General features: G+C 40.4%; 2 protein-coding genes across 2 annotated transcripts in view; both read left to right on the top strand.

Moving 5' to 3' along the window:
- Positions 1-193: 193 nt before the first annotated feature.
- On the top strand, positions 194-5,439 carry Pmp70 (ATP binding cassette subfamily D member Pmp70). Its single transcript, XM_014354244.2, has 12 exons — positions 194-495; positions 928-973; positions 1,113-1,300; positions 1,427-1,496; positions 1,606-1,703; positions 2,394-2,574; positions 2,658-2,870; positions 2,955-3,024; positions 3,095-3,570; positions 3,662-3,961; positions 4,047-4,208; positions 4,313-5,439. The coding sequence occupies exons 1-12, from the start codon at positions 377-379 to the stop codon at positions 4,388-4,390; spliced, it is 2,001 nt and encodes a 666-aa protein (XP_014209730.1). The 5' UTR covers positions 194-376; the 3' UTR covers positions 4,391-5,439.
- A 638-nt stretch (positions 5,440-6,077) lies between these two features.
- LOC106640309 (uncharacterized) overlaps positions 6,078-24,706 on the top strand; it is a 48,388-nt gene continuing 29,759 nt past the window's right edge. The window contains exon 1 of the mRNA XM_014354300.2: positions 6,078-7,859. Within this exon, the coding sequence (XP_014209786.2) occupies positions 7,480-7,859 (380 nt within the window). The 5' untranslated portion in view covers positions 6,078-7,479. The remainder of the gene's footprint in view (positions 7,860-24,706) is intronic.

Raw genomic sequence — 24,706 nt, 5'->3', positions numbered from 1 at the left:
ACAGTCCTGATGGGGTGTAGGGGTAAAACGAATAAACCAGCAAAAAAACCGGAAAAGCAGTACTTAGAGAGAGCGAGCGGGTGCTCTTTTGTAATTTTCAGTGCGCGCCTTCCATCACCTTTTACATTTATTTTGTGCACGAGAGAGAGAGAGGGCAGACCAGAGAGCTGTGTGCGCTCCATTGCTCCAATCTGCAAAATGCAGATGCAGAAGAAGAAGTGAGAGGGAGGAGGTGGAGCATAGAAGACGGCTGCACTTGGCAAATATACACACACTCATCTTCGGGACACACTCGTCCGAGCGTTCTCGCGAGTCGCGTGGTCGCGTCAGAGTTGCCATTGCGTTTACATATAGGTACACTGGATCTGCGTGCGGAATGGCCCCGGGTCTCAGCAAGCTCGTCGGCAGGAAAAGCGTCGCCTCGGCCGCAGCCCTTGCCACCCTTATCTGGCTGCTCAGTCGCAAGCGCGGCAAGAGGCGATTCACCAAACCCAAGTCAGTACATAAGTATTATAAGTTTTTGTGTACATTCTCAGTTTATTTACTTATATCTCTACATGTTAATTATCGCGATGATGAGATTTTGATTGGACTGCAAATCAAGGTTTTTTTTTGTTTTTTTTTTTTTTTTGCACCTGCATGCGCGCTTGATATGTCGTGTGTAATGCACTTCATTATAATAATATGTGTTCTTCGGGAACGCATGTCGCTCAACAGCTATAAAATTTTCACGAGTCACTCTCTTAAATCTTATATTGCTTCTCTCTATCGCTGCGCCTATGAGGCAGTGTGGATAATTATTACTCCGATTGCTTGCTCTCTTTTTGCTCACGAAAAAATGTACGACTCGCTTGGTTACTGATGCTTTTTCTTTTACTTCACTTTCCATGTGCTTCATTTGCCATTTTCTTTTTTTCGTTTTTACAGAAACCAGTGGCCTACCAATAATGACGTACAGTATCTCATCAAAGAGGTAAGTAAGTTTGTTTGTTTGTTTTTTTGTTTTTGCATGAGCGGTTTATAATTATCTTCGTCAGGTGTCATATTTTTTTTTTTTTAATTTTGTCTGCTGTAAGTTATCATGACGATGTATAATATGCGCATTTGTACAGGAAAAACCAAAGCGGCCCAAGGCTCACGTGGACGGCGAGTTCTTTAAGCAGTTGCGACAGCTCCTGGCCATTGGCATACCCGGACTCGTTTCGGCCGAGTCCGGCTTTATTTTCTTGGTTGCGGCCTCCCTTGTTGCGAGATCCTTCTGCGATCTCTGGCTCATTAACAATGGCACACTTATTGAGACGTAAGTTCCATAATTTTTTTCTCCTTTCTGTCAAATTATTATTATTATTATTATTATTATTATTTTTTTTTTTTTATTAATCGCAGTCAGTTTTACGATATCCTTATTGTTTTTTCTTTATTCCAGCTCCATAGTCAACATGGATTCGGCATTGTTTAAGAAACGATTGGTCAGATTTATGGCTACATTGCCTGTGGTTAGTAAAACCAAATTCAAAAAAAGCACTCTTATTCATGTGCAAACATGTCATCGATAAATTTTTTTACGACGTCTTATAAATTGCTGAATCAATTTTTCAATTTCAGTTATCTGTTGTGAATAATATTTTAAAGTACAGTATTGGAGAAATGAAACTTAGGCTAAGAACCAACATAAGTCGTCATCTGCTGGACCAATATTTGAAGTAAGTGAAGAGTTGACTTGGCTATAAATAGCTTACTTTGTCCAACATTTTTTCGCATCCTCAAGCCTCATTACCGTGCACTCTACGCTAAAGGCCCCAGACACATCCTTGCAAGCGTACCTTCTCTTTCTAAGCGTCCTTGATTGAATCGAGTCAGGGCTCAAAGTTTTGTATGTCTATGGCGTGGCTGAACGGCTACGAATTCCCTTTGAATTATTCACACTAAAAGCGCGCGCGTTCATCTACTCCGGGTCAACTTATAATTTTTTCTCGTACGTGCCGTATCTTGGACATTTATTTCTTTTTCTTGATGTATTTTGCAAATGCAATTTATGCTTGTTACGATCGTAATTTTTTTTTTTTTCATTCATTTAATTTTTAAAATTCATCAATCTTGTGGTTTACAGCAAGTTGAAATGGCTCTGTTTTTTTTTTGAAAACCATATTCGAAACAGAACGCACGTTGGTCGCGTATTGTTTCGGCTCATTGAATATTTACAAGCTCATTAATTTCACGAACTCTATCGAGTAGGAATTTAATTAGAACTTGATTATTGATACAACGAGGCCTAAAGGTCACTCATGCCTAATTCTTATGTAATAGATATCTACTTGAGAAAATAAACAGTATCGAACATTACTTCAAAATATTTGTTGCATTCGTCGTAATGACATGTACGTGTATTTCAGAGGATTCACCTATTATAAAATGAGTAACTTGGATACCCGAGTCGCCAATCCGGATCAATTACTTACCACAGATGTGGATAAATTTTGTGAAAGCTGTACAGACCTATACAGTAATATTGCAAAACCAGTTTTGGATATTTTTATTTACGTTTATAGACTCACTTCTACTGTTGGTAGCCAAGTAAGTTGAGATTTTTGTGAAAAAAATTTTCTACTCTTGATCTGATGATGTTGAAACTACGAGATTATTTTTTTTTATTGCAGACTCCACTTATCATGTTATCGTATCTTGTTATTGCTGGCAGTGTTCTAACTCATTTGAGGAAACCTATTGGTACATTTACGGTGAAAGAACAAAAACTTGAAGGAGAATACAGACACATACATTCCCGTATGATAACTAATTCTGAAGAAATTGCTTTTTATCAAGGAAACACCCGAGAAAAGTTAACACTCTTTGCAAGTTTTCATAAATTGGTAAGGGTTTAAATTCACGTCTCGATGTTACTTTAATTATTCGATAATAGAAAAAAAAGCATTGATAACATTATTGAATTTTAGATTACACATCTTAGAAAATTCCTAGAGTTTAAGGTGTTGATAGGTGTTGTAGATAATTTCGTAGGAAAATGTAAGTTCGCGAATCGTGCTATTGTTGTTCGTCCTTGCGCATTGCTTATGGCTTACTATTTTTCTTGTAGATATTGCAACCGTCGTTGGATTTTATGCTGTAAGCATTCCGTTTTTCCAAAAAAACCATCCCATTTTATCCGGATCGGCGGATCACAGGTTTAAATCATATTATACATATGGACGCATGTTAGTTAAGTTAGCTGAAGCAATTGGAAGATTAGTTCTGGCAGGAAGAGAAATGACGAGATTGGCAGGGTTTACGGCGCGTGTTACGGAAATACGAAAAGTTTTGAGCGATTTGAACGACAATAAATACGAGAGAACAATGATAACTGATTCAAAGAATGGTCCTGTTGGTTTTCCTGGAGCAGGAAAAATACTTGCCAAGGATAACATCATTAGGTTCGACCGCGTTCCATTGGTGACTCCAAATGGCGATGTTTTAATTAAAGAACTAACTTTTGAAGTGAAATCAGGTATGAACGTACTTGTTTGTGGGCCAAATGGATGTGGAAAAAGTTCTCTCTTTAGAATTTTGGGTGAAGTGAGTACTTGTTTTTTTTAAGTCTAAAATTTGGCAATCAACATGTTCTTTAATTTATTACTTTTTTTTTTTTTTTTTTTTTAATGTTTAGCTGTGGCCTTTGTGGGGTGGAATAATGACGAAACCACCTCGGGGTAAATTGTTCTATATTCCTCAAAGACCATACATGACTTTGGGAACACTGCGAGATCAAGTAATTTATCCACACACTCGAGCTGAGATGTTGAGGCGAGGCAACGCAAACGACGAAGTCTTACAAAAGTACCTGGATCTAGTGCAATTGGGACATTTACTAGAAAGAGAAACTCAGTCTGTAAGCGAGGGACAGGGTTGGGATACCGTTGCTGATTGGATGGATGTTCTTTCTGGTGGAGAAAAACAAAGGATTGCAGTATGTGTTGCCATTTACTCAATTTACTAAAGTGGTGCAGCAATTACATAAATAATAATTTTATGATAAAACGCGTTTCTTGCAGATGGCAAGATTATTTTATCACAAGCCACAATTTGCCATACTTGATGAGTGCACAAGTGCTGTTAGCGTTGATGTAGAAGATTCAATGTATTCTTACTGTAAAGAAGCTAACATTACTTTATTCACTGTGTCACATCGAAGATCGCTATGGAAACATCATGAGGTAAGTTTTTTTTATGATTTTTTAGTGACTTATCGTTATTACTCGTTACTAGTGCAAATTTTTTTTTTTTTTTATTATTTAACCATAAATGATAATTATTTCAGTACTACCTTCAAATGGACGGTAGAGGATCTTATGAGTTTAAGCCAATACAGCCAGATACTGAAGAATTTGGCTCATAAATACGTGTCCAAGCATACTAACTGATGTGCTGCATACATCGTGATTTATAAGAAAATGCCAATTTAGGATCAATTTACGTAATAATCACTTTTTTACATAACAGGTTACGGAATTATATATATTATCATCTTGTACAAAGAACGAAAATTATTTTTTGTTCAAGAACAAACAAGCGTTGAATTTAGATTTACCGAATACGTGAATGGGTGATAAGCCTCGTATTTTTGTATCAATGTTTTTTATATCTCACTTTATTTTAAATATTTTAAAATTTATTTCGGGGTAGTTTTGTCTACTTTTCATATTCAAAGTGTGAGAGACTAAAATATTTTTTACTAGAGTTTTTCTCTAATTTTATAGATAATGAATTGTACATAAGATTTCTCTTTATACGATTTTATTTCTCTAAAACGGACGTATTTTAGAACTATAGTAAATCAATGCAAACTCGTTAGAACTTGTATTGTTCACAAATGGTATGCATCAATCATAGTATAATCACCAATGATGCGCTTGCCATGTGAAGACATGTAATATGCGTAAAAATTTAGCCAAATAACAATAGAATAATTTTTGGTAAATCCAGCTGCAATAATTTTTTGACAAATCATTGTGCAAAGCAATGACTTTGTGCATTCTCGAGAACTCGCAAGCTTGCATACTTATTTTTGCACAATCGACCATTCGAAGTTTAAGTCTTTGTCCACTGATAATCAAAAAGTAATAAGCTTGTGCGCCAGATTTATTGTCTCTATTAATATATCCCCGTGCTGTATGTACCTACACTGTTAATTTTCAATAACAACTATTAATTAGGACTTCAAGCGTTTAAGTTCTTGCATAAAAAGTCAATACATCTGGCGTGCTAAAATTTTCAATCTGCTCAAAATAGCTCAAGATACGGAGATTTCAGAGGAGGTAATAATTGTTACGTTATGTGTAGATCACAATTGTTGTAAATATGTATGTCTGTACTTGGGGATTGCTGGACAATAAAAGATAAATTTATTAAAGCTACAATAAAAATAATAGACAAATTTTACAGGAATATGACGTTATGGTTTCATTTATGTTTCTTATATCAAATGATACATGAAAACGGAAATTGCAGAAGACAGTGTTTTACCCGCTGCTGGCAAAGTAGGTGATTACCTACACCGACCGTGGCTTGATTAGGGAACCGCAAAATTCAAATTCTTAAAATTATTTATCAATACACGAAGAACAACCATAACCATTAAAAATAAAAATACAATACAAATGTCAAATTAATATAATATAACCACTGAACAAAGTTGTGACCATTTGTTTTCAAGTGTTATAAATGAAGCTACGGCAAGTGTACCTACCAGCGATTCGAAAAAGAGCAAAAAAAATAAAATAAATTGAAAACACAACTTCCGATTCACGAATCATCAGCTACATATCGAAAACAACTGTAAATTATTTACGAATTTTAGTGAAAGTGAAAATTCTTACCTGTAAACGTTACAAAGCTAAGCGAAACTATTAAATAGGTGAAACTCGACTGCAAGGGGGTATAGAGGACGCGTGGGCTTGTCGTTGGTCGTTGCACCTCCGTGGGAAAGAGCAAGCGAGAGAGAAAAAGAACCAGCTGCGCCGCCGTCGTGCAGGCGTCAGCACAAGCATCAGGCGTGTAGTCGACGGAACGAGCTGGTTGCCGCAGTCGTGGAGTCGTGTTGCGCGCTCTACTCGCGAAAGTTGGTAGTCGAGGCGAGGGGAGTCCAACGACGAGGAGGTCTTGTAGGGTGAAAGAAAAGAAAAGAAAAGAGAAAAAAAGAAGAAGAGCCGACGCTACGCCGCGCGGTTACAAGTTTACTCGTCGTCGTAGTTTGTGTCAATTTTTTTCCGGCCGTTTCCAGTCCAACGTGTCGTGTCGTCATCTGGTGCGTCAGAGTACTCAGAGTGCATCATGCCCCAAGATCCGCAAAGATTAAGACAATATACAATAAGTCTTTTCACCATAAACATATTGATTAATATATAACCCTTAATACTTGATTGTATACTCAAAGTACCTATATACACAGTGTTTGGCTTATCCGACTCCGAACGTATAAGCTTTTGCGAGTGCGTTTTCAAGTTCTGCACCGCAGGGGCACAGAGTGTGTATATACAAGTATACGGTGAGAGAAACGAGCCGACCGACCTACGCCCCGGCCGCGCGCCGATCACGAGGCGTGACCCCCACCCACAACCGCCTCTCCCGAGAGAGTCGTCGTCGTCGTCGTCGAGTCCCCTTGTGCACAGCGGAGTGCAGTGCCATACGCATATACCACGGCACGGGCGAAACAGAGACGGAGAAAAAGAATTAGGCCCGTGTGCTGTGTGTGTGTGTGGGAGGAGTACCGAGCCGCCGCAGAAGCGCAAGCGGCGACACCCCCGGCACAGCCGAGGAGAGAGCCGGGCCGCAATCACGGGCGTCCGTCCTGCCCTTCCGAGGGAGCTCGGGTTATCGATCTGAGCTTTATACATATATACAGACACACACGCCACAACGTACAGCAGTTGATTGTGTACATGTAACCAACGGACTGAAGTACTACTTAAAAGAAAGGAGAGAACGCGTATATAGTAAAGTGGGCCCCGACCGAGCAGCAGGGAGCGCAGAGAGGCTTTACGAGGCAGCCGTATATATACCTACGTAGAGAGAGAGAGATCGACCAAGAGACAGGTGCAGCAGCTGCGCGTCGTGGGAACGGTTACATAGTAGGTACGGGCCTGGCCTGCTGTAAAGGAAAAAAGAAAAAAAAAAAAGTATAAAAGAGATCAGGAGCCTGCATGTACAGGCGTTCTTGCAGTAAAAGGACGGCACCAGTGCGGCGTGTGTACAATACACGGAATACCTACCCTATACTTGTACAATAGAACGGCAGCCTATCCGGGTGCCAATAACCCGAGTCAATAGGCCTGCGCGGGGTTATGTGCGTGCGGTGCTCGTGACGAGAGTCGGGAGAAGCAGCAGCTGCAACATCCTCGAGAAGGCAAAGATCAGTCGTTCCCAGGGGACGAGTGGGAGGGGCGTCAAGGGAACGAGCAGGAACAGTGTGGCCAAGAGTAGCCGGAGATGAGCGAGGGCAAGCCGAGACCGGTGTCGGAGCTCGAGCCCGAGTACGCGGCCCCCTCGGCTGCGGCTGCTTCTGCCTCCTCGGGCACGAAGACGGCCTCGGGTGGCTCGGCCACGGGCCCGGGCTGTGGCTGTGGTGTCCCGGTGCTCGCTGCTGCGGCGCCGGCTGCCTCCTCGACCACGACGATGGCCACGGTGGCTACGAGCCCGAACGCCCTGGCGCGCAGCGATCCAACCATTACGATCAGCATTAGCCCCACGACAGGCGGACAGTTCGATATCACCGTCGACAGGGGCGAGAGCGTCGAGAACCTTAAGAAGATCATCTCCAAGAGGCTCAAGGTCGCCAAAGAGCGAATCTGCCTCTTGTACCGGGACAGGTGAGTGTGCATAACCAAATTTTTTGTTTTCTCTTTGCTCATCCCCCTCGTCCCCATTTCATTTATGTAACAAGTACCCTAATGTTTCTCAGCGAGTACTTTATGCTCCGAAGTCGCGAAAAAGGAGTTTATCTGTATTATTGTTTACTTTGTACATTTTTAAATGTGTATGTGGTATACTGGCTGTACAACGTAGGTCAAAGTTTATAACATCAACAATTGCAACTATCTCTTAAGCGCCTACATATAGAAAATCGAAGGACAATCGAGGGCAGATACCTTTTGTATATTGAAATATCTGGTGTATTTCAAGCGCGTGAAAATGGGCGTGCTAATCCGAGTTACATGTACAGTATAATCGTATGTGTACATGGGATGGGTCAACGTATAGGTACTACGTATTACACACATATATTTACCCGAACAAAAAAAAAAAAAAAAAAAAAACAGAGCACGAGGCTGCAGCTGTGCAATGTGAATTAATACCCATTAGTATAAAGTATAGTTATACTTGATTCGCTTACATAAAAAGACATGAGCAAACAATCAAGCAAGCAAGTGGGTATTGTAATAGAAAAGGGAGGGAGAGAGAAAGCACGTCGAGTACAGTAAATGTGTAAAAGTATAAATAAAACAGCACACAGTAGGAGAGCAGTGTACCGAGAGCTCGGGCGATCATTGAAACGCATCACGTTATTATCTCGTTCGCGCTGTCGACGCCTTTCGTCGTGTCAACCCGAGCTCGCATTAACAGAGTCGCTCCAAATCACTCGGATGTTCGATCATTCCCTCGATCATTCCCATTACGCTACGCTACCACACTCTCCCATCTGATGTACTTACTTACATTGACTTCTCTTGCTTTAAGATGAAATCGCAGTTGCTATGATACATCTCTCTAAAGTACTTACACAGGTATATCTTTTGTCTTATCGTACACGTTGAAATATAATTTTTTCTTTTTTATTGCAAAAAAAAAAAAAAAAAAAAAAACCAGTGAGTTTTTTTCCAACTGATTTTATATATTCCTCAAATTTAATCTTACGCGACAAAATATACATGTACCTCAGCTCTAAAAACTTGTAGTTTTTTTTTTCCTGTATTGTATACTTGTACACTATCGTAGAGGCGGCTGATCTACTGTTCCTCGTACACACTGCAACAACTGGAGTATGAGGCACAAGGTAAGGTATATTCTTTGATGTGTGCTCGCAAGAAGGGGCCAGGCCGACAGCCGACTCACCGAGCTGTACACCTCTACACAAAAAAAAAACTTGCAAGCATTACGTACATAAAAATGTACATGTGTTGTATACTCAACTGACATTTCTGGCTCTCCGTACGTACCACGGATTTCCGATACAACCTATATATAATGTATATACACACACATGTGTGTACTGTGTTGCGCCAGAATTTTTCCCATCGTCTATACTTTATACTTACACGCTGATAGAGTCAAACAGAGCTCGAGGCTGTAGAGTGACGCGTTTGCGTGGGGGGTATTAAGGATGTGAGTCAGGGCGTCGTAAAAGCAATGGAATCATCGTTTGCCTCGTGGCCGCCGATGCCGATGATGAATTGGGCCCGCAGTGATGGCGCGGGTACTGCGGCGTTATATTTCTTTCAGAGATACACGAGAACAAGGGTGGGGGTAGCTCCAGGGTAGGTATGCCGTATAGATACACGTATAGCTGCAGGGGGAGATGAGTTGATGCCCCTGCAGCCTACACACAGCTGTGCAATATATACGAGGAAGGGAGTTGTCGTCTCTCTCTCTCTCTCTCTCTCTGACAGCCACGGCGAGGAGAGGGCGAGGGTATAAGGGGACAACGGCTTCCAACTCTCTGCCGAGTTATCGATGCGGAGGAGGCCTCCTCAGCTTACAAAAAATTTTCACCATCGCTACGTATCACCCATACACACAGCTGGTGTGTACGATAGACAATATTGGTGTGTGCACGTGTTAACTTTGCTTTTATACGCTTTTATATACATTGATTGCGCACATTATACCTCAGAAAAATATATACATAACATGGCGAGTAGCGAGTAGCGCCTTTTTATATATGCACACGCCGATCGATCTATCGCACTTTAAGCGCTCAATAAGCTCGCGTTACTGCCGCTCCTCCTCCCACTCCTACTCCTTCTGATACTCCTCCCTCTTCCGCTTCCTTATATTTTTCGCAACGTGTTTTATTTAAAAATTTTTTTTTTTTTTTTTTTTTTTTTTTCATTTATTTTACAGTACAACGGCCCTGTGGCTATTAATTATATTAATACATAAAGTAAAGTTATTCCCCTACTCTCACAAAATACTTGCGATGGCTTGTCCAAAGGTCTAATGAATGTATATACAATCATTGATTGTTTGGCGAATAACAAGTACTTAATTGTCAAATTGAAAAATAAAAGACCAAGTATTGTGTTTACAAAATGTACATTTACGAATTAAATGCCCCTTCGACATAGTTAGGTATATACTCGTGTTGACCGTGTGTCTTTTCGCTATAGCTCTCTGGTGCGCAGATTTCTTATTTTCTTCTTCTCCCCGTTCCCTTGTATACGCTTGTATACGTGCTTACTGGGCGTCTTCTCTTCTCCTCGTGTACCAACAACGACGACGACGGCTGCTCATACTTGTTAAATTATACTACCACGGCTATACTATACTTTGTCAACGATGACAGCGCACGAATATAAAGTGTATAACTTGTGCCGTGAATGAGTCGGAGAAACAGAGAGAACAGGAGCCGATGATGTGTCGTTGTTGCTACCTCCTCCATAGTCGCGGTTTCTTTAACTCATTATAAATCATAATACAGATCACCCAGTTGTAGGTATACTATTATATACATATCCACATAGAAAAAAAATTTTTTTTTTGTTTCACGACTCTTTGCGACCAAGCGTTCAATAGTAGTGCTTATGAAATTTTCCAAAAAGAAACTCTACTTGCGCATACTGTTGCAAACACGTCGAATCAAAAAGGATGTATGGAGTACATTTTGGAGCATCGATTGTTCGCTTATAGTTTCGGGTGAATTTTGGGTAAAATCGATGAGAGTTTGTTAAAGCCAGAGTCTACTTGTTGGTGTATACGCGCACGCCATTGTATACGGAAAACTCGATTTAAAGCGACAAAAATCATACATAATAATGATATATAGGAGAGGGAACCTCCGGACACGGCTTTTGCCGATAATTTGGAGTATGTAAGAATTGCACGTATCATCACTCGAGCGGGACAAAAAATAATAAACAACGGGTTGGCGCATCCGGCGATCAACCACCTCAACACCCTCCATCATCGTAATCTACGATATCTGACGCTCCTTAACAATAACAACAATCATCCCGGCCGTTGATGTTGTTGTAACAAACACTTCATAACGTATTAAAAATTTATAAAATATCTTTCGCTGCGGTAGACGCATCAGCAACGTAGACATTATACTAATATAGGCACCGACCGTGGGTTTCTTGCTGCCCAATGTTGGCCGGTCGTACCCTTCCTATATATAGTACACACCTCGCTACTTCTTCCCTCTCGAGCAGAGGAGGGGCAGGCATATATATACAAATTAGGCATCATCGACCTACGCGTTTTAGGCTCTACTTATACATGTACACACGTATACTTGCTTATAGGAAGAAGAACAAATGGCGGCACCGACGCGATATTATTATTTTGGACGCGGCAGTAGTACAAATGTCGTGTGGGCAGGCGGCCTACGAAGCCGCTGAAGAATACAAGAAGCCAGAGTTTAACCATTGGTGCATACATATAAGTATAGCTTTGTACGTGGGAAGCGTTGACGCTGTTGGGATGGAGGGGCAGCAATTCTGGCACATACAGATAGATGTATATATGTACATAAATATACGCGTAACGATGCTGGCTCGGAGATGGGCAATGCAGGGGATCCGGGCGCGCACCACGTAGCTCCTGCGTATAGGTATATTATGCATGCTCTACTGTAACGCTTCATATACGCCCCAACTCGAGGAAGCGAGAAAGCTTGCAAGCCAGGGATGGATATATATATATATATATACACGTACATGTATATTAGTTGCTTATACTGCTGATGCCGAGGAGGAGGAGGTGGCGCGTGCACATACATACATGATACGTACGCGACCGCCCCCGCGCGTTCTGTTAATATCGTTCTTTCAAACGTATCTGCTCGTCGTTCCTTTTTCGTTCGCCTCTTTTTTTTTTTTTTTTTTTTTTTTTTTCTCATTTTTGGGGGAAAAGCCGACTCGCTACGTGGAGTACCCAACAATTTATATATGATGATAAAAAAAAAAAAAAAAAAAAAAAAAAAAAAAAACTTTGCATGGGCGCGATTAGTAACGATGATGAGTATTCAATTTATTTATCATGGGTCTCTCTCGCGTGCGGTGTGCACCAGACAGGTATTATTGTACAAATAATGGTATTGAGAGAAAGCTTCAATGTTAATCCAAACGTGTATTCGGACACAGTGTGTACATTGTATTATGTATTATATACACATTTCACGGGAAATCTTCTCTTGATTGATACGATGTTACGTATATGTATAACGACTCGGTCACGTAACACGCGGCGTCATCGTCGCTGTTGTTGTTGTTGTTGTTGTTATATTACATATAAAATACCGCGTGGACGAGTAAACGACGAGCGATTGTGTCAATTTGGAAACGATATCTCTTCTTCGATGCTTGTACACATTGTATTATTATTCCCAAGGCATGTTATACGGGTGGGTATATCCATCCCGTTTAAATGAACAAACGAGGCGCTGCTGCTGATATACATATTATATATATATATATACGTTTGCGCAACTGACAAGGGGCTTACACATCGAGGCGCGTCTCCTCTGCAGCCCCTAGGCACACACCACACGTAACGTATACTCGACTTTGTAATAATGTTGGTAAACGTAAAGGGCGAGCAACGCCTGCCGGTGTGTTGCCAACCTCGTATACATCTTACACTCATGTATTATATCATATATATGTGACATTACGTAAAGCTCAACGGGGTGGCGGGGTCTGAGATCGCAATTTCACAAATTGAGACGAAATTTCAAGTTATAAAGTACCTAAGTATAGCTGCTACTCCGTGATGATACGAGCTAAACATCATCCGTTTTATTGAAAAATATATCCACTACTACCATCGCATGAAGAGAAATGTATTTTTTAAAAGGAACTTTTCAAAAAAAAATAGGCCCATATGGGTTGTTGGCGCGTGTACGTATTTATTTCTCTCTCTCTTTCGTCGTAAGTGCACCCAAGTTTTTTAAATATGCCTATATAAAACGCCGATGCTAGTATAGGTACATGTGATACGTGAGCGCTGCAGCACGCAGACGTCCGAGGCGTCGTTGTCGTGTTGTTTTATTTAACTTTTTTTTTCTCCTCCGTGTAGATATGATGAAGCGTAATTGTCGAGGGCGTCGAGGGCGGCGGTGGGCGTCCGGGTCACGAAATAATCCTCTCTACCATCGCTGCGCGGCACATGTGTATATATATATATATGTACGTGGTATATACGTGCTACAGTCGGGCGGCCAACCGCTCGTAGGCGGGTGGGTGGAAAGAGCATAAGGTACGTATATTTAGTGTGCCACAAAGTCGCGAAGAGTGGAGGAGGAAAAACACGAAGGCGCCGCGGTAGTAGCCTTTTTTTTCTATATATATTTATACGCACGCGTTTCGCCCACCCCCGCTCTCTTTTTTTCCCTCTGCGCGTTGTTTTTTTTTTTTTTTTTTTTTTTACGCTTTCCCTATACGCGCACATCGTCACATTAGGTGTATTTTACACATACACGTGTCTCCATATGTATCTCGTTGGCCCCCGCAGCTGGTGCTCCTTTGCCGACGCCTGGGCGTTAATAATGTATGCTCCGAGAATCGGCTATTACCGTACGAAAAGCGTGAGCGGACAGTATATACCCACCACTGCAGCAACTCCATATATAATACATGTATATGGGTCGTTTTACAAAAAAAAATTGAATATTCTCTTGCGTGTGTGGTGTGAGATTTTCGAAATTCGTATATCAGTGATTGGAATATCTTTTCTTTTCTTTTTTTCTATGTTCTGCAAGGTCCCAAGCTATATAGCTGGAAAACTTCGGACCTGGCTCTATTTTTAATATTTTTCGAAACCCCATCATAATTTGAATACAATTTCGTCAAAAACATGTAAATCCCTTACAGGCCCGTCATTACTGTAATGGTACTTTTTTGGTATTTCTGATGGGACATTTGCAACGTAATTTAACCTGCACATCAGACGCCCCTTACACGATACAATCACCTGTAGTCGATAATTTTTTCAAACCTACGGTAATGACCGTTTATTTCAACACTTGTAAGACTTTTCGGATAGAACAGAAAAAAAAGTTAAACAGTCAATGCCTAGGCTCTACAAAAAGCAATAAAAATGTAATTTCCAAGTGCTTCGTATTTAGTGACATTTTGGTCCATTTATTTTTTTTTACATCCTACGGCCACGCAAGAAGTTCTCTTTCAAACCAACCTCGAAAACGTATATTAACAAAAAGAGTAAGTTAACACTCTGTATACACAAAAATTCTGACTCGAAATATTAATTGAACCAACCATAAATATAAATGCAAGTTTCATGGGAGTATCGGGGTTTTTGTAAAATGGCCCATGTATGTACATACCACGCAAGCGTCGTCCGCACGCTGATTCTTTTCTTCCTCTTCGTTCCCCCTACGCGAAGCTTCTCTCCTCTCTTGGTCTCTCTCTCCACCTACAACCTATATATTTATCTTGTGTGCGTGCTGCTGCATGTGTGGGCACCAATGGGTATTTGTTTTTTTTTTTTCTCCTTGTGCTCCCCACGCTTACACCTATTATAAATATTACACATATACACATGTATGTCCGTACAAAACATAAAGCCCCCGCGAAAGAGCTTTCGATTCTCTCGCCTCTGTATCTCTTTCACCGCTGTTCTTTGGCCTTTTTCTATCCTTCCCCCCATTCATAGGCATATATTGCAGAGGAAACAAGTATCTACCAAACTTGGTCCCATCGCTCCGATTTCCCTTTAACGCTATTCATATACGCACCGGAGTCGCTTTCAAAGCTCTTTTATTGTCATTATTCTGATTCGATTTAACAACCTACTTATCATTAGTTTGTACGAGCATAACTATATGACAAAGCGTAGGAAAACTTGCATCGATATAATTATATAATATGCATAAAGTAGGCACATTCAGCATCTATTAACATGCAGAAGCTGTATGCTTGCAACATCGAAAGCTCTCGCTCGCAAGTATATATATATATATATATATATATATAATGTTTATAATATGTTCAAGTGGATGTGCAACAGAGTTTAAAAGTGCGTATATATATATATGTACGCGTGTGCCTGTACACTGCACACACATATACACGTACATGTAGGAAGGTGGTTGTATTGTATATGTAGCCGGTATATACTATATATAACAAGTGGTGGTGATGTTGCTGCGGATGTTGAACCGTGTGCTCATGGGATTCTGGCGCACGCATAGCAGCATAATAGCGAGGCATCAGCCCCTTTGGAAGCTGCAGAGCTTCGGAGCAGATTACACATGTGTGTGTGTATACGTAGCTGCTTGTATGTTATATGCATGTGTGTATACATGTATATAAAGAATAGGCGGGTGGGCAGGCAAGTCAGGAGGACTGGAGAAAGAAAGAAGAAGTAGGTAGTATAGAAGCGCTAGCGATTTATAAAAGAGCTGCTGCAGAAGGGGCGTATATATAATATAGGGAACCCCACCTCGTGTGTACGGGGTACGTTATTGTATACACGCAGAGGAGTCCTATATATTCCTCTCTTCTCTCCTTTTGCCGATGCAGCAGCTATACATGTCTCTATCTCTCTTATTATTATTATTTTTTTTTTTTTTTTTCTTAGTTCCTCGAGAGTAGAGTTATCTGGCCGCGGACGGGGGTCTTTTCTGCTACTGCTGCCTCCACCCATATAATATACATATACACATCTCCTCTCCTATGCACGGTGCGTTGCACGCACTCTTTTCTTTTTTCTTTCTGCCGGTGCACGGAGCATATTTATATGTGTACTTAACCCCGTGTATATATACGCTACTGCTCTCTAATATACGTTGGGTTGTTAAAAACATATGCACATGTACGTATATATAATTTATATATATATATGTGTGTGTGTGTGTGTGTGTGTGTGTGTGTACACTTGCGCTCCCGATTCTCGTTTCCTCTTCTCGAGCCGTGGCGTACCGAGAGATCGCCCACTCTCTGCCGATTTCTCTCCGGGCAAGCTTTCACGATCGCACGCCCGAGTAAATTATACATGGGGCATGACCACATTTTTACACGCGCTCGCCATAACTTTTTCAATTTATTTGTTTATTTATTTTTTTTGTGCCCTCTCTTTTTGGTATTACGCGTAATTTGGAGGACTACTCGAATCCAGCTCTATTTTTTTGCACAATAGGTATTAATATATTATGTATACACTGTATAAATAAAACATATTTATTATAAATACGGTAAAAATCTCGTTGGCACATGTAGATGATGGAATGTATCTGGAGAGAAAGATAGAGAGTGACGCGTGTAGAAAATACCTCGCTCGCATCACCACATCATCATCCTCATAATATATACCTTAGATTATATACTTGCCTCATCGATCGGATATCTCGTACGTATACGTATACACACAAATGGAATCGCGTGTCTCTTTTTCTAATTGATTTTAATCCGACGAGAATATCTGCACTCTCTCTCGCTCGCGTATCATCATCATATAAGGCGCGCGGCGGCTAAAAAGGGACCCCTCCTATATGGAAAGGCTCGATAATGCGCCCAAGAGGGAGGCGAGTCGAGGCCGCACAGCTCTCTCGTGTTTATACATACATATATATATGCAGTGCGCGCGAGATAGAGCTGGCTTGTTTCTTCTTCTTCTTCTCTTTTTCTCTCTCTCTGTTTGATTCCCGAGAATCCCCACCAATGTATACCTATATGTATTATATTATCATATATACCTGTACGCCATGGCAGCGCAGAGTAGCATCCCTCGCTCGCTCGCAAGCCCGGAGGATATACTTTATATATGTATACGTGGTGTGTGCATATAGGTGGCTGGCCCCCGGGGCTGATGCTCCCTCTCTCCGATGGGCTGTTCTTTCTCCATAGCAGGTCCCCGTCCGTCCTTACTTCTGCGTCTTCTCCTCTCTTGTCCAGCTCTCGGCCTCTTGATGGTTTCTCTTTGTGCAACATATATTATCTCCTCTCTTGCACCGGTACCACATATATACAGCCGTCGTATTTTAGGCACCCTTACATATGCATACAGCTGTAGTGCCAACCATACAGCCAACGTGGAACGTATATTTTATATATACCTTTTCCTTTTTCTTCGATTCCCTCGCCTATATAAGTATACATACCTATACCTATACCTCGCTTGCTCTCTCGGGTCGATAGATTGATATATATATATACTTGTAAGCTTCCACTACCGCCTGTTTCTTCTTACTACATAATAATTAATAATAATGACAATATTTATGTCATCTTGTCACTTTTTTTTTTTTTTTTTTTTTTTCTCTTCTTTATAACATGATGTTATATATACAGCTTGCAACTCACTACTGTATTACCCAATTGCTACACCGACATGTATCTTATGTACCGTATGTGCTGTATTATTATTACATCTATACTATATATATACAGACATACATTTGTGCGTTACATCATATCATGGTGTTATATTATAATATTATAAGATGTGCATCGTATTGTCTACTACTGCACTTGGGCCATTGAACGCTACTCTCTAGCACAAGTATGTAGCCTGTGCGCGTAAATTCGTCTTTCTCTTACATTCGGTTCTAGAATATACATATAGGTTTACCATAACTACACGTGCATAATACACGTACCGTATACGTCTATAATGACAAGAACAACAATTGTTATAAGATGTTCATATACTCTTCTATTTTGCTGCAAAAGCAGCAGTAGCTTATAAGCCTCACATACTGTCCCTTCGTACAGTCATATACACAAGGACATATGCAGGGCACCCCATTCACTTCTTACGTACTCTATACATGATGATGTACTATTGTGACATACTTCACTCATATGCACATATATACATACATAAGCGCACATGTTGCGCGAGTTTGCATCCTCGCATGTAAGAATAATACACATACATAATATATGATATTAAATTTTCTCGAGACTTCATAATAGACAATGTGTACCATCAAACAATCATAAAGCATACATGCATAGACTGAAGGAACCAGACGTGAAATATGTACCTATGTATCTCTATTGTGCGTGCAATATGTGTTTCATATACTTATAGGTATAACATATGCGCACTTCTTCATACACCTACATTTTACTAACATTTTTATCTTTTTCTCTCATTGTCTCTCTGTCGCATGTGCCTGTACCTACAACAATTACTTATATATTTATAGTATAAGTGATTAAAGGCAACCAGCAGCATTGCATTGCTTCTAACGTGTCTCGAATAAAATGAGGTTTTCCTTGATTTTGACTCTTTGCAATTCGGTGTACTTTATAAGTTACGTACATTATAAATATGTACAGGTGCATATTACATGTGTGTGTATGCGTGTGTATGTACGTGTAGGGTGTATTAAGGTGTAATATGTTGGTTGCTTCTGCTGTAAAAGACGAGAGGTAAGAGAGAGGCATGCAGAGCCCATTACATGCGTATATGTGTATAATATATATATAGCATGATGCACCCTAGTACGAATGTATCAGGTTCTTCTCCGGCTGCGCTGATGCACTGGCTCTGGCTCGTTTGCTCGAGGCTGTCTTATAACCAGTGCCAGCGTCTCCTCCTCCTCCTCCTCTTCCTCCTATATGTCCTATACCTCTCAGCTGCCTACTTACCTTGGAAAGGTCGGAAGTGACGAGGTATCCCCCCCCCCCTCCTCTCTCTCTCTCTCTTTTCTCTCGCAGGACCATCATCTTGTGTGTGTGTGTATATGTTCGTGTACATAATACATTCTGATTGTCCTCTTCCTCCTTTACCCCTCATTCTCCTTCTTCGTCTCATCCTCATCCCTTTTTCTTTCTTCTTTTTTTTTCTTCTTTTTTTCCCATCTCTTCTTCTTCTTCTTCGCCTCTCTCATCTGTTTTATCCTCGGTTTTATCTTCTCCCCTCCCCTTTTTTCCCTCTCTCCTCACTTCTTGGAATCCGCACTGCTGCTGCTTAAGCTTCTCTCCCCCTTTTTTTCTTTTTTTTTTTTCCCCCATTGATAATCCATCGAAATGTTAAAGAAGTACTTAAAATTGTATGAAATGTAGCAAGTATTGTAATGCATGTTTAACAATGTGATAATATACCGATGGACATATATGAAACTTCCCAAGTCGATCACGTGGAGCAAACCATGTATTTATGCGCAATTTATGTCATTGAATTCGTGAATTGGTTTGCTATGAGTACATAAGAAAGTACGCGAGTACGAATTGAATGAAGATTTGAAATTAATAATGAACGAAGCTGCGATGGTCTCGTCAATTATGACTGTGATTTCCGGCGATGGTGAGCGCCTCTTCTTTTTTGGCCAACCCAACGCGAGCCGACGCTAGAACTGCTGCAACAATAACTCGAGGACCTAAAAATACACCTCCTATGAGGTACCTCTGACCTCTGCGCCAAACAGTCGAGAAGGTATTATAAGTACTGCACGCACATCTATACGTCATAAGGCCAGAGTAAGAGAGAGAGAGAGAGAGAAGGAGAGAGAACTAGGTACAAAGAGTATATATGTGTTCACAGATGCCTAACACGGCATGGCTTTTAAAATCGAACAAACCAAAGTCGAGTATAATACCCTTGTGTGCGTGTGCATAATATACGTATGATATACTAACAAGAAAATGCAGTAACAGCAGCAGCTATGTTCTACACAACAGCAGTGTGTGTGTGTGTGTGTGTGTGTGTGTTTGCAACAACCTAGGAGGTAATGGTGTATATAGTACGTATACGCGATGTGGGCTCGATAAATCAGAGTTCCGTTGCCGAGCTACGTGTAACGTAACGACGAGTGTATATATAATATATATATATATATGTGTATATGTGTGTATAGGTAGGTGTGTGAAGTGAAGAAGAAGAAGAAACGATCCATAGTAGTATACAATACTTATATATTATATCCTCGTGTATACAAGTATAACAGTCCCAAGAGCCGAAAATGTTGCCGGCCGCAGTAGTATGGCCCTTTCTCTCGTCCACGATAAGTATATATACCTACTGCAGGCACAATCCACTGTGGACCAAAAAAAGAGGTCTCCATCTCTCACACGCACACACACACACCTTCATGGCTCGCCCGCTAGTGCTTGGCACGGAGTTCATGTGCTATATATGTATAATACCATACGCAAAGCTGACTCTCTTCAGCAACCGGACATTTAAATGAACCCCCAAAAACTCGGCTCGTCATGGTGCTGATGCAACAAAGAAGGAACGTAAAATATATATATATATATATATAATTTTTTATGTCGAAGCATAGGTTGTGGGCAGAAACAACGCCATTTACGTGCAACTTTTGGGATTTTCAACCCATCACGAAAGGCGATGGCTTTGATCATATTATACTTACTTATAATACAACATACCGATCACAGAAGCCGCTTACGCGTAATGCAACACTGCATATACGTATATTCATTTTACAACACGTGTATAAAAATACACGTATAACATTATATATATATATATATATATGTAAGGTGTACGGGTGCCCTTGCAATTGCGCATATATGAACATTTGTATGGTTTACAAGTATATTACCTGAATACAGCTGCCATGTACATATGTACCCATACTTGCAGGTGTAAGTCGCTGTATGTATTATATGGTATACTATGTATAAAATACACTGTGGCAATCGAATGGCCACATACACACACATAAAATCCTGCCGATATATATACTTATAGCGTAGCACGCGGTTTTCCCAGAGCCCCCACCTCTCTTTGGTGCATTGAATGTACTTAATATCGTGCTCACTTCTCGCTTTTACCTCGGTCATTTGTAATTGAAATACATTCGAGTACGTGCCTTTTTTTTCACCTCCTTCTCCTTTCTCACACGAAATAACTGCGTAGTGGGGAAAAAAAAATGCACTCTCCCTAAAGATGGAAGGGGAGAGAAAAAAAAAAGGTCATCGAGACTCCATTGATTTATTTTTGTTGGGAAAGAGTCACCTGTATAGGGTTACAATGTATGTGTACACGGGAAGATGGATTGACGAAGAAACGTGTGGATGATTGCAGGGAAAAAGCGTACAGGTGCGTGTACAGGGGAGCATATACACATATGAAGGAAAGAGAAAGAGAAGCGCAAAGCACTCGGGAGAGTAGCGTTATATGGCGAATAATAACAATCATAGTGGTAGTTGTACTATAAATCCCAAAGAGTTAAATTCCATTGGAATGAGTGGATATGTGCCATATGTATATCTATGTATTACTATATGCGGAGGCAAAAGAAAAAGGAGAAGAAGTATATAGCGGCAACGGACTCTCTGCCGTGCGTGTATGAATGTATATATATATACGTTCAGCTCGTATAGATATGGCTCGCGACCGTTGCCTATATGGTATAGTAATAAGAATAATAATAATATATACATATACGTATATAAATCGTAGAAATACAATCCCGTAGAGAGCGAAAGTCAGCGCGGTGCTCGTAACCTTGAATATCTCTAGCTCTCCGTCTCTATATAATGTCCATTATCCTCCGTTCCCTCTCTTCTTCCTCCTTCTCTTTTTGCTCCAGCAGCCGGTGTGTATGCGCACATAAGACCATTGCCCATCGGTGTCTACAATGTACCTGTATCATACTTACTACTGGTATGTACAGCTCGCAAGAGAGGATTCCATAGGTGAATGATAACTACGCTGGGGGTAAGGTGGGGCACGTTGGGTTTTTTTTTCTCTTATACAGTGATAAGTACAATTGAGCAGAAATGTTGCGCTGAAGATTTCCCTGTATAAAGTTAAGAGTATTATACGTTACAAGAGGTTTTTTTTTTTTTTTTTTTTTTTTTTGTTAAAAAAGATTTAAAAAATTTTACCAAGTATCACTTACTGCAGCACGGAAAAGAATGAAGAGCGCGATGAGAAATTTCAATCCATCCTCTTTTCCTCTTTACGGATACTTATATACAGTAGTGAAGCTGCTGCAACATATTATACCTACACATCTTAAATGTATTTGATCCTATTAAACGGCACAAAAAAGTAATCTCCCATCGTTCGGGGGAGGTGGGGTGGATGTGGTTTTCTTTATGTTGTAAAAAGTTTACAGGTCTTCGACTTATTTCTCCGTTCTGATGATTATAACAATCGTATACTTATATTAATATAGATCCAAATGAGCTTTTCCCACATCGCGTGCCCCCTGCCCCAACCGAGTGCCATACTCACAGCTATGATTCACCCATACGTGCCCCCCCTCCCCCTCTGTATATATATACACACATATATTCTTCTTTTTCTCCATCTCTCTCTCTCGTTGCCGCTGTTGGTTGTATACAACCCTCCTCTCGCCTACGCCATTCCCGAGACACAACGGCACAAGTGTCCGATGCTGGATGGCGGTCCTTTGAGCAGCCTCCGCTCTCTCTTTCTCCCTCCGCATTCTCTTCTCCTCTGGTTTCGTTCGTGCGCGCGTGTGTGTGCATATATATACACTGGCAAATGTACATACACCCACACGAATATTGTACGTATATATATATATCCACTACACGCCGCCGAATCATCGACCGGGGAATTTCGGCCTTTCCGGGCGCTCGCTCGTTCTCCCGGTTATGGCTCTTCGTCGTAGTATATCCTTTTGCGTCGTCGTCGCCATCGTCGTCGTTGTTGCCCGCACACGAAAAAAAAGCGTTCAGTCTCGGATTGGGTGTACAATACGAGTATATATACAAGTATATCATGTATACCGGTCACTCTTTTTCTCTCTGCGTTGCGTACATGCACTCCGCACTGTGCCTCATAATATTATACGTTTGCATGCGTTTGAAAAAAAAAAATAGTCATTGCTTACTTTTGGGACTATTTCTCTCTGTACTTACCTATTTTGGGATTTAATTCGTAGCTTTTTATTCATTATTATTAAAATCAAACGAGAATGCTAAACATGTACTTAAGAAAAGCCATTCCTACCACACGTTGTGCGGAAAGTCCCCTCTGATGATGCAGAGGGAACTATGTTGTTGAGCTCTTTTTTCCACGTGACGATACACTATCGATTCCCTAATCGTAAATGTATTAGTCACGCGCGTTATTTATTTTCGTTGCATGCGAGAATTCGTCGATCTGAATCGTTTTGAATTCATACAATAAACTATAGCTTTGATAGCGTGGGTACGGGTGTTGCTCGAAGTGAAAAAACGGTGCGTTAAAAAAGGGACAAAGGCGTGAAAACCTACGCATTTTCCACGTCAAATCAAATAAGGTACCGTCAAAAGTTGTCGTATGCAGGTCGTCTCGAAGAAGAAGGAAAAAAAAGAGCCGCGCAACAGCTGCTCGTATGTGCTTAGTTCGAATTCTTTTTTTTTTTTCTTTTATCACAGCAAAAACAAGCTTCTTTTTTTTTTCTTTTTTCATCGAACATGCGGTATTGAGCACAAAACAAAATCGTTGCTACACAATAATCATGTAGTTGTGTGTCTATATATAACATAGCCGTCCTTTTTTACGCTCACATGTAGATGTTAAAATCGTGGCAATTACTATTGGGTGGCTTCAAGTATTCACACAACAATATGTATTATACGGGCGCGCGCTTGAAATGCGAAAACCATACTTTGCCACTACAGCAGAGTGTATATAGTATAGTTGTAAGTAAGTAGCGGCAGTAACAGCAGAGAATGAGCAAGTAAACGCAGCCTATATAGTATGTTAGCCTTGAGCTCAACCAGCGCACACACGCGCCCGCAGACGAGGGGCTGTCCACGGGATTCAAAAGATTTGAATCTTTATTTGAATCTCTGTTGAATCTTGTATCATTTTTGAATCTCTAATAAAATTAATGTGAAATTGACCTACGATATATAATAAAATGGTATGATTGTATTAGAAACTTTTCAAGATATTGATGTTTAAACATCGTTTTGATAATCATTGGATCCCACATCATATATATCATACAAGTTTATTTTGTGTGCCTTTGTAATAGGCACCATTACTTATTTAAAATAACACATGGTTGGTTATATCGGAGTACTTTCATCTCAATTATTAATGTAAAAACGTTTGTTATTGTTATTAATGTGTTGAATAATATTGATAAATATAGTTCAATTAGAACGTATATCACATGACACAAACATCGAACGGTGTAAAAATACTAATTAAGGTAGCTCCCTTGCGAAATCCTACGGAATGAAGTATGTTTCATTCAATAGATTTTAATCCATTGAATCCAATGGTGTCCTTGTTTATACCACAAGTGGAGCCAAATCTCGAGATTATTTTAGCTTAAAGTTGAATATTTTAACACGAGCTCAAATGGCAGAGCATAAAAATATCAGCTTTACAGGCATTTCCCAAAACACAATAAAAAATCTGAGCAGACAAATTATGATGTACTTGTAGAAAAATCCCTGTTCTTCTCAATCCTGTCATGTAAAATGCTGGTAATGAGGCATTTTTCAAAGATATTTGCCAAGGAAGATGTAAAAATCAGCTTCATCGTTATAAATGACTGTAGCAGAATACGAACACTGATGTACGT

The sequence above is a fragment of the Copidosoma floridanum genome, unplaced genomic scaffold (assembly GCF_036245765.1).
Source record: "Copidosoma floridanum isolate Cflo_tuat_1 unplaced genomic scaffold, Cflo_Japanese_pri ptg000006l, whole genome shotgun sequence".
Lineage (NCBI taxonomy): Eukaryota > Metazoa > Arthropoda > Insecta > Hymenoptera > Encyrtidae > Copidosoma > Copidosoma floridanum.
Note: the sequence above shows the minus strand (reverse complement) of the source record. Positions and strands in the feature narration are given on the sequence as shown.

What these genes read in the sequence shown, in the direction of transcription:
- Pmp70 (XM_014354244.2), top strand. Translation starts at nt 377, where the DNA reads ATGGCCCCGGGTCTCAGCAAGCTCGTCGGCAGGAAAAGCGTCGCCTCG. An exon ending in CTTCTACTGTTGGTAGCCAA is followed by an intron (nt 2,575 to 2,657) that starts GTAAGTTGAGAT and finishes TTTTTATTGCAG; the next exon opens with ACTCCACTTATCATGTTATC. An exon ending in GAGAAAAACAAAGGATTGCA is followed by an intron (nt 3,962 to 4,046) that starts GTATGTGTTGCC and finishes CGTTTCTTGCAG; the next exon opens with ATGGCAAGATTATTTTATCA.